General features: G+C 35.7%; 1 protein-coding gene across 2 annotated transcripts in view; it reads left to right on the forward strand.

Moving 5' to 3' along the window:
- BTAF1 (B-TFIID TATA-box binding protein associated factor 1) overlaps positions 1-14,471 on the forward strand; it is a 47,384-nt gene that overhangs the window by 7,803 nt on the left and 25,110 nt on the right. For both annotated transcript variants that reach the window (XM_082310929.1, XM_082310928.1), the window contains exons 2-8: positions 2,493-2,616; positions 3,653-3,767; positions 6,545-6,691; positions 9,129-9,292; positions 9,672-9,808; positions 10,466-10,577; positions 11,890-11,958. In XM_082310929.1, the coding sequence (XP_082167055.1) occupies positions 2,493-2,616; positions 3,653-3,767; positions 6,545-6,691; positions 9,129-9,292; positions 9,672-9,808; positions 10,466-10,577; positions 11,890-11,958 (868 nt within the window). The remainder of the gene's footprint in view (positions 1-2,492; positions 2,617-3,652; positions 3,768-6,544; positions 6,692-9,128; positions 9,293-9,671; positions 9,809-10,465; positions 10,578-11,889; positions 11,959-14,471) is intronic.

The raw sequence follows: 14,471 nt of genomic DNA on the forward strand, positions 1-14,471 counted from the left end.
AAAATATTAATTGTTTGGAAATTGTACATCAGGGAAGTCTGGGGGAGGGAAAGAAAGAATAATTAGCATGACAAGGAGTACTATTAATCTACTGTTAGTTAGCTGTATTTGCTAATCCTGTTTCCATTTATTTTGCTGGGGCTGAATGCTGAAACCTTCCTATAGCAATGTGAGACAATAGATTTTATGTTTTATTTTGCATTTGTGTGTAAGTTAAGCATATTACAATTTAAAATCACAAATTACAAACCAAGCATACTGCAGGTCAAAAAAAAAAAAAAACAAACACAAAACAAAAACAAACAAAAAAACAAAAAAAACCCAAACAAACAAACAAAAAACAAACCCACAACAAACAACTGCATTTTGTAGGTAATACAGCTTCAAAAAGTTGTGGAGTGAATATCTCGTAATTAAGATTGGAATTAAACTTGTTTTTTTGAGGGTAGGCCATCATAGTGGTTTCCTCCTGTTTTGACACATGAAGAGTTCTAGCTGAGGAAGTGGTATAAGTTGCACATTCTGCTTGACTTTGGAGATTAAAAAAAAAAAAGATACTTTGATAGTTAAAGGAATGGGTGGTGCTAAATTGCAAACTTGAGTATGGAACACTGAAGTTTCATGGAGAGATGAAGACTGGAAGGGGTGAGTTTAAGAATGAGAGAACAAACAAGTTAGAGCAAGCTGAGGTTGCTCTGCAAGTTAGCGTATTTTGTACTGAATAATAGAGTGCTGCAAAGCAGGTTGGGTTATTACTGTCAAATGTACTAAGGAAAAAATACTGGTAAATAACTAAGTATGTGGTATGTTCCTCCTGACTAGTCCACTATCAGTGTTTTGGAAGAGTTGGATCTATAAAGCTTTTTGCTTTCCTCCTTGAATGTCTAATCACACAAAACTGCTAGTTTAGATATGTTTGGGTTTTCATTTTTATGTAACTTTAAAACAATTTACTAACTAGTAAATTGTAGCAATTGAAACTCCAGTTTTATCTGCAGAAATCGAAACGGGCTCGCTTATTTTAGTAGCAGGAAGACAATTATTTTGAAGCTGGCAAATATCAGAAGTGTATCTAAAATACTAGAATGATTGAAAATATTTTCAATTAGAAATACTTTTTATCTAATGGATATTTAATCTAGTATCTCCAGTTGTTAGAACATTTGAGTTTTGGAACTATATTTCTGTGGCATTACTGCCTTCGCTCTGTAGCACTGCTGTTTCTAATGCATTGTGACACATCATAAGATATTCTCAGGAGTAAATGCGGTTTAAGCGTGTCAACGAAAATGCAAAATCCAGTGATGTTGGAAAGAGCTTTTTTGTTTGGGTTTTTTTTTTTTTTTAATGATTGGAACTAATGTTAAAGGCAGTTCTGGTGAAACGTAATGAGTAGCAGCAGACTAACAGGGAAAACATTTGTCCTTTTCCTGTATTTGCTCAAACCTAGGGGGTGTGTTTATGAGGAAGGGGAGTTGTTCAGGGTACTGGTATCCTTATTTTGTTAGGCAGATCTAGGTGAGCTTCACTGCTGTGTAAATTCCATCTTCATATTGTTCCAATATTTGGAGGAGTATTTTTATGATTAAGGCTAGAAGGGACCATTCTGATTGCACTAGGTAGACAGATTCTAGACCTGCATTCAGTAATAACCTCGTACTGCCCGATAACTAGGCACCCTATAAAGAGAGTTCTAACTGTCCCACTTACAGTGGAGGGAATAATCAACACTTGTTACTTCCATCATTGATTTGATTATCTAGGTAGTCTCTATTTTTACGTGCCTTTTTATATGATGACTTGCTCATTCAGTAACTTGAAACAAGAAATAAGATAGCTATTCTGAAATTAGATGGTTGGGGTCTCTTGCACTAAATACAGAGTTACACGAATTTAACCAGCAGATCTGTTTTCACAGTATTTCGTGGGAAGGCCAGAGATATCATATTCAAAGCTGTAAATACAACAGGTTTGGTCTTATATTCCAGGTAGTTAGGGGGAAAATATGTGTAAAGTAAAAATTTGTGGCATCCTGGAAAAGCAGAGTTTGATATTATAGATCATGGGCTGTGTCTTCAAAAGAAATAATAATGCACAATACGAGGAGTTAAGCCCTTTGCTTTCTCTGTCAGACAGAATGCGATGAAGATCATTTACAACTTAACAGTATTTATTTTTCAAGATTGAAAATGTTCTATCACAGAACAAAGGGAACAATTTACTTTTTTCTTGTAACAGCAGATTTTTTTTAAACTAGTGTTTCTAACAGTTTCTCTGTGTTTTATTTTGCTTACCAAATTAAATGTGCTTTTAGAATAAATATGCTTACTATTAGAAAAAAATACATTTGTCACCCTGTCAATTTCCATTCTTCAAGCAACATTTCTTCTGTTTGCATTAGATAAACTGAAAAATGTGGGGGAATATTAATAGAAATGGGCAGCTGAACTATGAATAGCATAACATTTTCGGTTTTTGTTAATCATATTTAGGCTTGATCGTCTCTTTATTTTACTGGACACCGGTACAACACCAGTAACAAGAAAAGCAGCTGCACAGCAACTTGGGGAAGTAGTGAAACTGCATCCTCATGAACTGAATAATCTCTTATCTAAAGTAAGCATTTTTTTTTCTTTGAGCTCGCTTTCAGTACTTTAATGGTGAGAATAAAATTAGTTTAAAGGCATGTGGGTTCTGTGAGAAGAAGAAAAAGCATAGTAGTCTTTTGTTCTCTGAAAATAGGAGACTGAAGAAAATTAGGAGACTACTGTCAAGCGTGCTGTTTTGTCAGCCTCTGAAATGGTTATATAAGTCAGGTTTCACTTTGCATTCAGTATTGATACTCAGTGTTTGCTCTAAGTTCAGATTTTGTTCTATAAAGAGAAGCTATACTGCCTTATAAAAATTTCTGCTCCTGCCTTTAAAGATTGTTGCTGGTGTGATACAGCATTAAAAATATAGGAGGCTGCATGTCTTTAAAAGGGCTGGAAAGTGGAAAGAGATTTCCATTAGCTTGAGACTTCAATCTGGCCAAGTCCAGTAAAAACAGCAAAAATAGTCTGTATCTGACAGCTGGAGATGGCTGAGTGACCTCAATTCTGCTCATATTGAACAGGTGCCCTCACCACAATTGATGGTATCAGCAGAGTGGCCAAGGAATCATGAATATCAAACCTCTTTTAGAGAAAGAAATAGTTTTTCCAGATTTGAGGCATAGTGGTAAATTAGTTTAGAAGAGCACATGCTGCTTCAAGTGACCCATGTTGTCCCTCTTCTTGGGTTAAATGATTTCAGAGTTTTAAGGTCTATTAATCTCTTTTGAACACTTCCTTTTAGAAAGCAAAAAACCAAGTCTCAAGCCTTGTTCAGTACCTGGAGGAAATCAAGGTTGAGTTTGACTGATGGGACTAAATATATCTTGTAAATTCTTAATGTCTGGCTATAGCAAGAGTTCTGCTAGGCAGTGAGCAATATAGATAAGGCTGTTCACATTTCTTTGGTTTGTTTTTTTTGTCTGTTTTTGTTGTTTTGAATGTTGTTTTAATCCATAGCATGAAAAGTAAGTGTGTTTTAATAGAGCATAACAGCTGATGAATTTCCTAAAAGTACATTTTAACCAAATATTTCTTTACTTATTAATTTCTCCTTAAAGGTGTTAGTGTATTTAAGAAGTACGAATTGGGATACTCGTATTGCTGCTGGCCAGGCTGTTGAAGCAATAGTGAAAAATGTACCTGAGTGGAATCCAACTCCAAGATCAAAACAAGGTACTTCTTAAGTGAATTATGTAGAATTCATTGTTTATCTGATGCAAACTGACTGTGATATGAAACTTTTCAAGGCAACTGTGTCATTCTGGTTTTTTTTTTATGAGCATAGACTTTTTTATATGCATGGACTGTAGTAAACCTCTTTGGCTTCAGATGTTCATATTCAGTTACAACTATGTGCCTGACCTTTGTTTCTTCTAAGATTCCTGTGCTTGTGCTGTGTACCCTCATAAAGCTTTACTTTTATAAACAAAAGGAATAATAGCTATAAAATAGCAAAAGTGTTAACGAATCAACTTTGTAATGATATTTTGCAGACACTTTTTCTCTCTTCCCTTGCTCAAAGCACCTTTCTGAGGGAAGTGAAATGGCAGCTTGCTGAAGTCTATTCTGTTTGTACTCACTTTGCCTCGGAAATTGTCATGTTAGGGATGTTAGCATTGCTTTTATTGTCAGCTTATGAACCTGTTGTCAGTGATTTTGTCTAAACCTGTTGGCACTATGTTCACAACCTTATGTGGCACATGTTCCAGAAATTAGCTATTCAAAAAAAACCAACCAACCTAAAACCCAACAAAACTCCTGTCTGTTTTGAGGTGATCTTATATTTGTTTCATTCAGTGCCTCCTGGTTCTGTTGCTACAGAATTTGACAAGCAAGTTCTGCATTTGCCTTATCTGCTGCCTGTATGATTTTTGTAAACCATCACATTTGCTTTCCTCCAACAACTTTCTGCTCTCCAGATTGAAGAGTCATGGACTCTTCAGTCTTTCCTCTCAGAAGACAGCTGCTTTGTCTTTTAGATAACTTTATTTGTCCTTCTCTGTGCTTTTTCTTACTTGTGTCCTCCTTGAGATGCACAGAACTGCAGAGTGTACCTACATCTCTAGAGTACTGATATTTACACATAGTGGCAAAATGGTGCACTTTGTCATGTTTTCAGTGTCCTTCCTGATGATGCCCAGTACTTAGTTGGCTGTTTTGGCTGTTACTGCCTGATAAGCTGGTGAATACGGAAAACTGTCAGAAGTGCCTCCAAGATGTTTATTGGATGTTAACTGCCAGTTCTGAATTCAATCTTGTGTAGGCATGGTTTAGGTTATTAATTTTGCGCCTTATCCGCCTCTTTGCCTGTTAGTCTGTTTTGAGACTCCTTCTTGGATTCCTTAGTGCCATTGTGACTTTTGATTACCCGGAAGAGCTTAGTGTCATCTACACGCTTGGAGAAGAGTACGTAGTGAAATCTCCGTCCCGTTGCTAAAGACTGATAGAATTGTTTGCAACACTGATCCCTGAAGGACTCCAAAGCTAACTTTTATCTATCTTTAACCAGCTTTCAGTCTGTAAAAGGATGTTTTCCCCAGTTCTGTGGTAACTTAGTTCCTTCAATTTTTTTTATGAAACCTTGCCAGAAGCTTTTGAATATATTATGTCCACTGGATCCCCTCTATCCACTTGTTGGAGCTCTTTAAGGACATTGATAATCAGGTTAATGAGAGGGTTTTTTTTTCAGGAGCCATTCTGACTCTTTCCCAGTAAATCACGTTAATCCATATACTTAATAACTTTATAGACTCTACTATCTTACCAAGGATAGAAGTTAATTTTACCAGTCTAGTTCCAAGAATTACTTACAGCATTCCTTTTGTACGTGGAAATTGGGCAACCTGTCACTCTTCAAGTACAGCAGCTGTTTCAAATGACAGGTTACATGCATTGTCCAGTTCTTGCATATCTGCCTATCAGATATGAAATTGAAAAGGTAATTGTGTCTGAGAAAAAGGTGCTATTTAACAGGACTAACTGACTATGCAGACATTTGTTTCTTTTATTTCAGTTAAATTTTTTGATGTAGTAGTCAAATACACATTTGTATATATGTAATGAAATGTTAACTTTTTTCTTCAGGTCTGAAGAAATGTAGGTGGTGGTTATTTTGTACAGTGTTCTGTGTGCACTTAGACTCATTCTACTGCAAATGAACAAGCTTTCATAAATAAGTGCAAGTGTGGGATGAAACACAGCAAACTAAATGCTGTATTTTTTGTAGGCAACAGTTGTATTTATACTGCTGGTTGTAATTCAGGATGTGAGCATGCTGGATTATGTAGGAATGGCCGATCTTTGTGGATACTAAGCTGCACATGACTAGGAGCCACAAAACACACTAATCTTTGGGCGGTGAGGGGAGGCAATACTTTGGAAGTGAATTAATGACCAGGAAATGATAAGACACCTTGTGAGGAACAAATCTCTACTGTGTCAGTATTGAGCTGCACTGTACCTGCAACTGGATTTGAGAAGAGCTGATAATTAGTTTTCAGCAGCCCTTGGTAGCTGACTTTCTCCCATACCTGTTAAGACTACTCTCCAGCTTCCATACCAGGGATGCTTGGCTGTTGGTCATATGATATAGTGCTGGCATGATAGTTGTTTGAACTATCTGTGAACCATACGCAGTTCAAACGGCAAGTTGGCCGTATGTGTGCAGAGAAGACCTAGTGGTATGTCAGTGTCCAAGATTTTAAAAAGCTAAATTTATCAAGGGAAAAACGTTAAGATTTTTTTTTCTACTCAATGAAGTATGTTAAGTGAGCTTTTTCAGCCTGTCTTGGTGAAATTGAGCCTTTACACTTTGTGAATCAAAGTGCTGTATGTCTGATGATTCCTTTGGAAGAGAAATTATTTTTTCCTCTTTCTCTCGCTTAATCTTCTGCCAGAACTTTGAACAAAAATGTCATTGTCTGTAATATTATTTTCAATGTCCTATCTAGAACCAGGCTCAGAAAGTCCTATGGAAGATTCACCTTCAACAGATCGGTTACGTTTTGACAGATTTGATATATGTCGGTTGTTAAAACATGGTGCATCTCTTCTTGGATCTGCCGGTGCAGAATTTGAAGTCCAAGATGATAAATCAGGTATATCTTTGTATTTTACTTGCAGACAAGAAAACTTACTGATTTGAAAAAGTTTGTTGTGGCAGTATTATGAGTCTAGTCATCTGTGGTTTCTCAGAAAGCTAGGAAATAACAGAAGAAAATATTCCCTAACATAACTGGTTTGTATTATCTTTCTCAAGTTAAATGATTGTTTTTTTTTTTCTTAGGGGGTGCGTATTGTTTGTTTGTTTTTTCACTTATCAGAATTAGTATGTGTAGAAGGGGGAAGAGGAGAGTGGAAACCTGAAAGAGGGACAGAAAAAGCAATACTAAAGGCTTCTGTGGAATTTCTATAGACATTTTTAAGAGATGCAGGAACTATCACTACGTCTTCATTAAAACAGGGTTCCCAAATACAGTAGTAGGATGTGGCTTATTTAAAAGCTTGAAGGTTTCAAATATAGAAAGATTGCATAAAAAATACTGTGATAAAACTGTCAAAAGTTGGAAAGTCAAACATCAGTGCCTGTGTGATGTCTTTTGTTTCAAGTGATTTATCTGATATCTTTCTGCAACTTGTTAGCTGAGAGAGTTGGTTTATATCGGTGTAACGGTATTGAATTATTTTAATCTAAGATTTTTGTTGCTATTACTGTACTTTCTTGCTCTAATTCCAGTCTATCTTCCAGTTTATGCACCAAATGAAATGATGCTATAGATAAGAATCTGCTCTGACTGCATAGCCCTGATTCACTTGTTCCCTGCATGTGATGTGTTCTGTGCAGTGTACACAGAAGATCACTTGCTCAGCAAGGAACAGAACCTGTGGCTCCTGACACTTAGGCAGTATCCTATCTGTTAAGTCTCGCTGGTATTTTATTGCTTGCCATCTTTTATGCTAGCTTAATAAGATGTTGTACAAGTTTCATCTCTTCTAATGAAACCCTACCTGTTCAGAAATCAAATAGATGGAATAGGACACTGTAGTTCATAGAAGTCTGATATTTAACCCAGTATTGCATGATTGTACATAAATAATTTTATGGATGAAAATAAATAAAAAATATAATATCGAAAGTAAGAAAATGAAACTAAAAATAGATTTAGTTGATGCTTTTTTTAACTGGTGGGAAAATGTACAAAGGCTTCTTTCTCTTCTGCATTTTGTACCAGCTTTCCTTTTCAAGTAAGTAGCCAACATGAATGGATGTAAAGCAAGATAAATGATCTTTGGAATTAGCAGTCTTTGACACTTTTTGCTAAGATGAACTTGTGAAAGGAAAAATACTTTGTAGAGAATGGAAGTTGTTTGTATTTCTCTGCTTGTCAGTTAAGTGCAATTTAAAAAAAAAAAAAAGGCTTATTGGTATACATATAATTAACTACTAACTACTACTCAGCTTGGTGTATACCCCAATTCTGCCAATATTGGTCACCTATTTACAAGTTTATGTGCAGATATTGATGGAAAAAAAACCCCGATCTCCTGACTGGTTTCTGTACCGCGCATGTAAAAAGAGAGTGAAGTCTGGCAGCCCTACAAGCTACAAGTTTTGGTTTACTTGGAGGGTTTATTCTACTCGGGCACTAAAATCTGCTGTTTTGTGTAAATGTGGGTGCTCCCAAAGTCTAGGTGTTCAGTAATTAAAGTGTTGAAGCTTTCCAGCATTCTTGGGGTAGCTTCTGTTAACTTCCTAAATGAGCCTTGCTTGACATGTGAAGCTTGAGGATAAGGTTAACAGACTCCAGCACCCTAGGAAAATCATGCTTATGCTTTGGTCTACACTGCCATCAGGAGTTAGTTTGGGTAGAAGGAAAGGAGACACCTGGGTCTAGTGCATTGTACAAGGAAGAATGTTTCTGAAGAAAACAGGTTCAGATTCAGCCTAGCTTAACACAGGCTATTGGATTAAATATCATTTGAGGGGTCTTATTGGTGGTTGTTATTTCTTAGGTCTGCGTCTCCCAACAGAAGATAAAGTTTAGGAGGAAAAGAAACCTTTTAAAAACAAACAAACAAACAAACAAAAAACCCTCAAAACCCAGACTGCCAAAATCAACAGCTCTCACAAGGATACATATGCTCAATAAAAAAGCACTAGTTCTTCAATTAGTTGCTGTAATTTTTTTTTTTAGCATGTTAATTTGATCCTTTCAAAGTGTGCTTTCCTAAAAAATTAGGGAAAACTTGGGTTTTTACTTCTGTAGAAAAAGTGTAATATAATGAATTTCATGGGAGCTATTTTCTGCTTAAAAATTGATGACAGTTTAAGTACTAGTATAGCTTCAGCAGCAGAAAAGGTCTTCCTAGGAATCGGTGTGACTTGGTTTAAAAGATTTAAATTGTATTTGGCTTATATCTCAATACATGCTGTAACTTTTGGCTTTCTTATGTTATTTCATTGAGCAAATCTTCAATAACAGATCTGGTTGGAAATATGACACGTCTTCCCCTTTTTAAAAACTTTTTTTTAAGGTGAAATTGATCCTAAGGAGAGGATAGCACGACAGAGGAAACTGTTACAAAAGAAACTTGGCTTAGACATGGGTGCTGCAATTGGGATGAATACTGAAGATCTGTTCAATGATGAAGATCTGGACTATTCGCCGCCTTCAGTTTCAGTAGTAAACAAACAACCTGTAGGTAAAACCTTGAGCTGTTTGACTGCATGGAATAATACAGTGGGTTTGCTTTATATCATAGAATCATTTAGGTTGGAAAAGACCTTTAAGATCATCGAGTCCAACTGTAAACCTAATACTGCCAAGTCCACCAAATCTGTGCTTCTGCTGTTTATAATCTTTATATTTTAAGTATGATGGTCAACATTTAATATGGTATGCTTCGGCTTCCTAAATTCTTATGTGCCATAGTTGCATGTTAGTGTTATTTGATGTCAACTTGCTGCTCTGAGTTTGAAATGATGGAGGATTGGGAAAGTTGAGAGCAATGTGGGTTTGAGGATTTTTCAGGACCTTCATTGTAAGAAGAATTGACAATGAATGACTTGTCTTTCAGACTCTTCAGGCTGCTGAGTTAATTGACTCAGAATTTCGAGCTGGTATGAGCAGTAGACAAAAGAATAAAGCCAAGAGAATGGCTAAGCTATTTGCAAAGCAAAGATCCAGAGATGCAGTGGAAGCTAATGAGAAGAGGTATAATAGCAAACTGGTTTGCTTTTTATTTCATTTAAGCTGGGACTGTGATTTGATTTATCTGTTGAAAAACTTCCTACAGTCTTTGCATCTTAATCTTTTACGTGCTAGTTGTGCTGATGGTAGAACAGTCGCGTGCCGTACTTATTCCCAGTAGAGTTTGTTAAGGACCTAGCTTCAGAGGGATCTTGAAATAATGGGATGCTACAGTTAAAATTAGTGGTTTGTCCCTGTTATTAAATATGGCTTGAGAATAACACATGAAAATGCAGGATTTAAGAAGATAAACAATAACTAAAAATTTAAGATATACCTTTTGTGATGTATGCTGTGTTCCTCACTGTAATTTATAGTGATGCATTATTGTATGTACTGTGTTTATAACAAACAGTAAACAAAATTCTTTCCTTGATTTTTATTTAAGAATTTCTGTATTTCTTGGAAAAGGCTGAGGATTGCCAATTTGGGACAGCATTTTCCTGTCCCATCACTAAATTTTTTTACATGTAAACTTACCTGTTTTGCATATTTCAGTGTTAAACCTCTTTGTTTTGTATTCTTGCCACACTTTATTGTACCAGCGTCTTCAGTTGTAGAAGTAATTTCTTCCCCTAAAGCGTACTTTCAGTTCATAAACTTACACTTGTTACTTCTCAGCAATGATAGCACTGATGGGGAACCAGAAGAAAAGAGAAGAAAAGTTGCAAATGTTGTTATTAACCAGCCTGCCACAGACTCAAAAGCGTTGGTAGAAAATGCTCCAGAAGAGGTATGATGTATTGTTCTGCTGTTATCAGTTCAGTTTTTTAGCAGTTCAGTTTTTTAGCAGAGTAATGTAAAACGAAACTCCTTTATGCTCCCAAATTCTTTAGTCATTTGAGCATTAAGAGAAATGAAGTAAAGAATGCCATTCCCAGCTTGCTTTTATATGTCATGGAGCAAATGAGCTTCAAACTGTGTATAGCGCTGAGGAAGAAAACATGTTTAATCCATTGGTAGCTGTTTGTGACCCAAATGAACCTGAGTAGGCAGATTACAGGTGTCAGACCTGAGTATTAAACTGTAATACTGTGCTAAACACTGAGATGATAGGATTACACCGAGCCATAAATAATTTGATCTAAATGTTCATGTACACTTTATTTAATCTTCGCCTTACTTTAATTAGGCTTAATTTAGAATTAAGTTCTATCTTTAGTAATTGAAGATTTAAACAATTACCATAGTCTTAGAAAAACTTGCATTTGTTTCAATAGACTGAAAAGCTGAAAAATTGTAAGAAATGCTATACCAGAATACAAATGGTACACAGAAGTTTATCTGAAGAGGCTTTATCTTGATTAGACTCTATTCTACAAAAAGAAGATTTTTCCAAACATAGCTTAGTAATGAAGTTCTTATTTGCAAAGTGATGATTGGAAAATGAATTTGAGGGATTAGTGATAACTGCAGGCTGAATAGCTGCTGGTTGCTAGCCTTTCAAATGCTTTGTGTTTGTGATGGTGTGAACTTACTAATGTTAGTGTCATAATTTCCTTTCCACAGCCATGTCAGTTTCCTCGTAGGAAATTTTGGGATAGTGGATATACTTCTAGTTTTCAAAAATGCGGAATGTGTTTTGAAAAGGGTGGTGTTTATTACTGGATTAATTGACCCGATGTGATTATGTAGCGTAATTTCAAACTGAGACTTGCCTATTATGTTCTTTAAAGGCAAAGTTCATAAATTTAAAGAATCTCTGGGGAGGACAAGAAACTTTGCTTAATTTTCTGCCTTAGCATTGTTCCTAAAGGGAGGCTGAATTCCAGAACATCAAAATTAATTACCATAGAGAAGAGGTTACACTACTACTAACAGACAAACTTCATAAGCTTTCTAAAAGATCCGGTGCCAATCAGCAAAGTTTCTGAAGTGTGGAAGAAGGTTGTTTGGTTTTTTCAATTCTGCCCAGTAACAAAGAAAAATAGTTAAGGTTTTGGAGGTCTTTGTTATCTTCACATATCTAAGTGGCGTACAATATAAGCGTTCACCAGATCCCTTTCTCTTTTAATCTCGTACTTAACAATTTTTTATAAATTCAGGCAAACGAATGGCCTCTGGAAAGCTTTTGCGAAGAGGTGTGCAATGATCTCTTTAACCCTTCTTGGGAGGTAAGACATATGTGCAGTATGTAAGGTGTAACTACAGATTAAAAAAAAGGCTTCAATAGAAGCACAAAAATTGCATGTATAGGACTTAAGAGCATTTTGCTAGATATCAAAAATTACATCAATCGTAAATACAGATTACATAGCCAAGACAAATCTGCTTTTAGAGAACTTAAGCGTTTTTTAAGACTCATTTTAAGGGGAAATGAAAACAGATACATAATGTATACTCAAGTAGAGAGAGGGAAAGATATGGAAAGCAGTGATTATAAGTGAGAATTCTGGAAATATTGAAATTCAAACAAAATAAAAGCATGTGAATCTCTGGTCAAAAAGATTAGGCAATTAAAACAGGCTTGTTTTCAAAAAAATTGTTTAAAAAATATTGTGCGAGTCTGTTGCTGGCAAGTAGCATGTTTGTATAATGCTAAGCTAGTAGAAAAGATGGGGGGAAAAGCAGTCCTTTGGTAACAGGAGGTAGGCTACAAATTGTTAGTTGTTCTCTTCATTTATAAAAAGGAACTTTTAACTTTTTTTAGAATGATAGTAAATACCAACTACAAAAACTATATATTTGGTTGCCTAGACAACTCATTTTGAAGACTTAAAACCTGTTCTGCTCACCCTTTTATTCAATCTTTATACTATTTTCCACACACTTCATCAGTTCCAAGCAAAAATATGAAGTAGCTGACAATGGTCTCTCTTCCTTAAGCAGAAGATGGAAATAACTGTTGTCATCTAACTTCAGTTTTTAATAAAAAAGTTGATCTTTTGAAAGATTAAATGTTAACACCGACTATAACGTACTTAGGTATATTAGCACAGTTTAGTACAGTTTCAGTGATAGCAAGTTGGCTCTGCCCATACTGACCTCAAACTTAAAAACACACAGATAGATCATATGCAGCCAGCACAAGTATTTTGGGGCCAGAAAAAGGATAATTATGTTTGTGTGGCACATTACTGCATCTGAGCTAATAAGCCTCACTTTATTTGAAAGCAGGCTGTTTGCAGTTGAAATCAAAGTCCGCTTGTCTTCTGGAATGCAGACATTCTCATAGCTTTCTTAGTACATTTGATATAGGGTGCACACATCTTAATTAAGGAAGTGGATCAATACAGAATCGTTATTATGGTATGTTCCGGAGGAAAAACAGGTTAAACTACCTCAAAATACATGTTCGTAAAATGGCCCTCTGGCATCTTCTTGCAATGTCTAGAGGCAGCCTGGATGACTAGTTCAGACTGCTTGCCTAGCTTATAGGCAGCTGAAGTCAGGCAAGATGGATCCTGCTACGAGTGTTTCCTTTATACATTTGTCTGTCTTGCTGTTGTTTTGCATTTGCAGAAGCTGAGAAGTTAACTAGCAAAGTCGTTGTCTTTTGGCTTGTGAAAACTAGCTCATAAGCAATCTTGGACCAAATAAACAAAATGATTGGTGTATTATCAAAAATTAGGATTTTAAGACTGAGCTCTCTGGCTGGGTTGTATTGGCTTGCTTATAGCTTTTACCAACAGCCACTGACCTGTACGTATGGGGATGTGTATGCTTGCATTTCATCAAGATATTCTGATTAAGGGAAGACCTGCCAACTACTCTGTTCTAGTTGTTAACTATCAAGAAATGAAATACAATAACTTTCTGCTAGCAACAAGTATGTATATGAAGTGCCTTTAAAAAAAAAAAAAAAAAAAAGAGTAAGTTCTGCTCTAACCTATGTAAAGGCTTCTCAGTGAAAACCCGGTCAAAACTTTGCTTTTGCAACTTTCTGTGTATCTATTGAGTGGGCTTTTCTTGATTAGCCAATTACTAATCCGGTTAAGTATCAAAACTACCAAAAATGGGTGTGTCTGTAGCACATCTTTCTACTGGTCTTCTGTCATTTCCAAAACTCTTCCTGGAGTGTTCAACTGTCCATGTTTGGTGGAAACATACAAGTGGCTCTAATTTGCTTTCCCATATCACTTGTTCACTTAGTTTTTTAATATTTAGCCAAGCAAAGCAGGTTTGTAAGCTATGCAGAATAGTAATTCTCAGAAATTTGTTTTGCAGACCCCAAAATATTCAGTAGGGATCCATACTCTGTTTCAGAAATCTAAAGAGTTGTAGAGAAATTTAAATATGTATAATATGAAGAGAAACATCAAATGTTTAAGAAATATAAGAATATTGCTTTTCTTTACCTTTATAAACTTACTAAAACCAGTAATATCTTCCAGTTGCTCTTTCTCTGATAGCTAGCATCATAACATAGTAAGGTAAAACTAAATGAAAACTGTCTGTTGGCTGCATTACTGCAAATATGTTACCAATATCTTCTGTGTCAGAAAACAAGCAATTCTTAGTTGCTTCTGTCCATAAGCTGGCAAATACTTAAGAAAAAACAGGTTGGTTTTGGACAGATCAGTATTTAAGTATATGATTTGATCTAATAAAATACTACCCTTTCCCACAAGTCTTAAGTACCACTAACTGTGCAGCACTTGAAATGTCTCTATTAAGAATAAAGAAG

This window comes from Platalea leucorodia, assembly GCF_965183815.1.
Source record: "Platalea leucorodia genome assembly, chromosome: 4".
NCBI lineage: Eukaryota > Metazoa > Chordata > Aves > Pelecaniformes > Threskiornithidae > Platalea > Platalea leucorodia.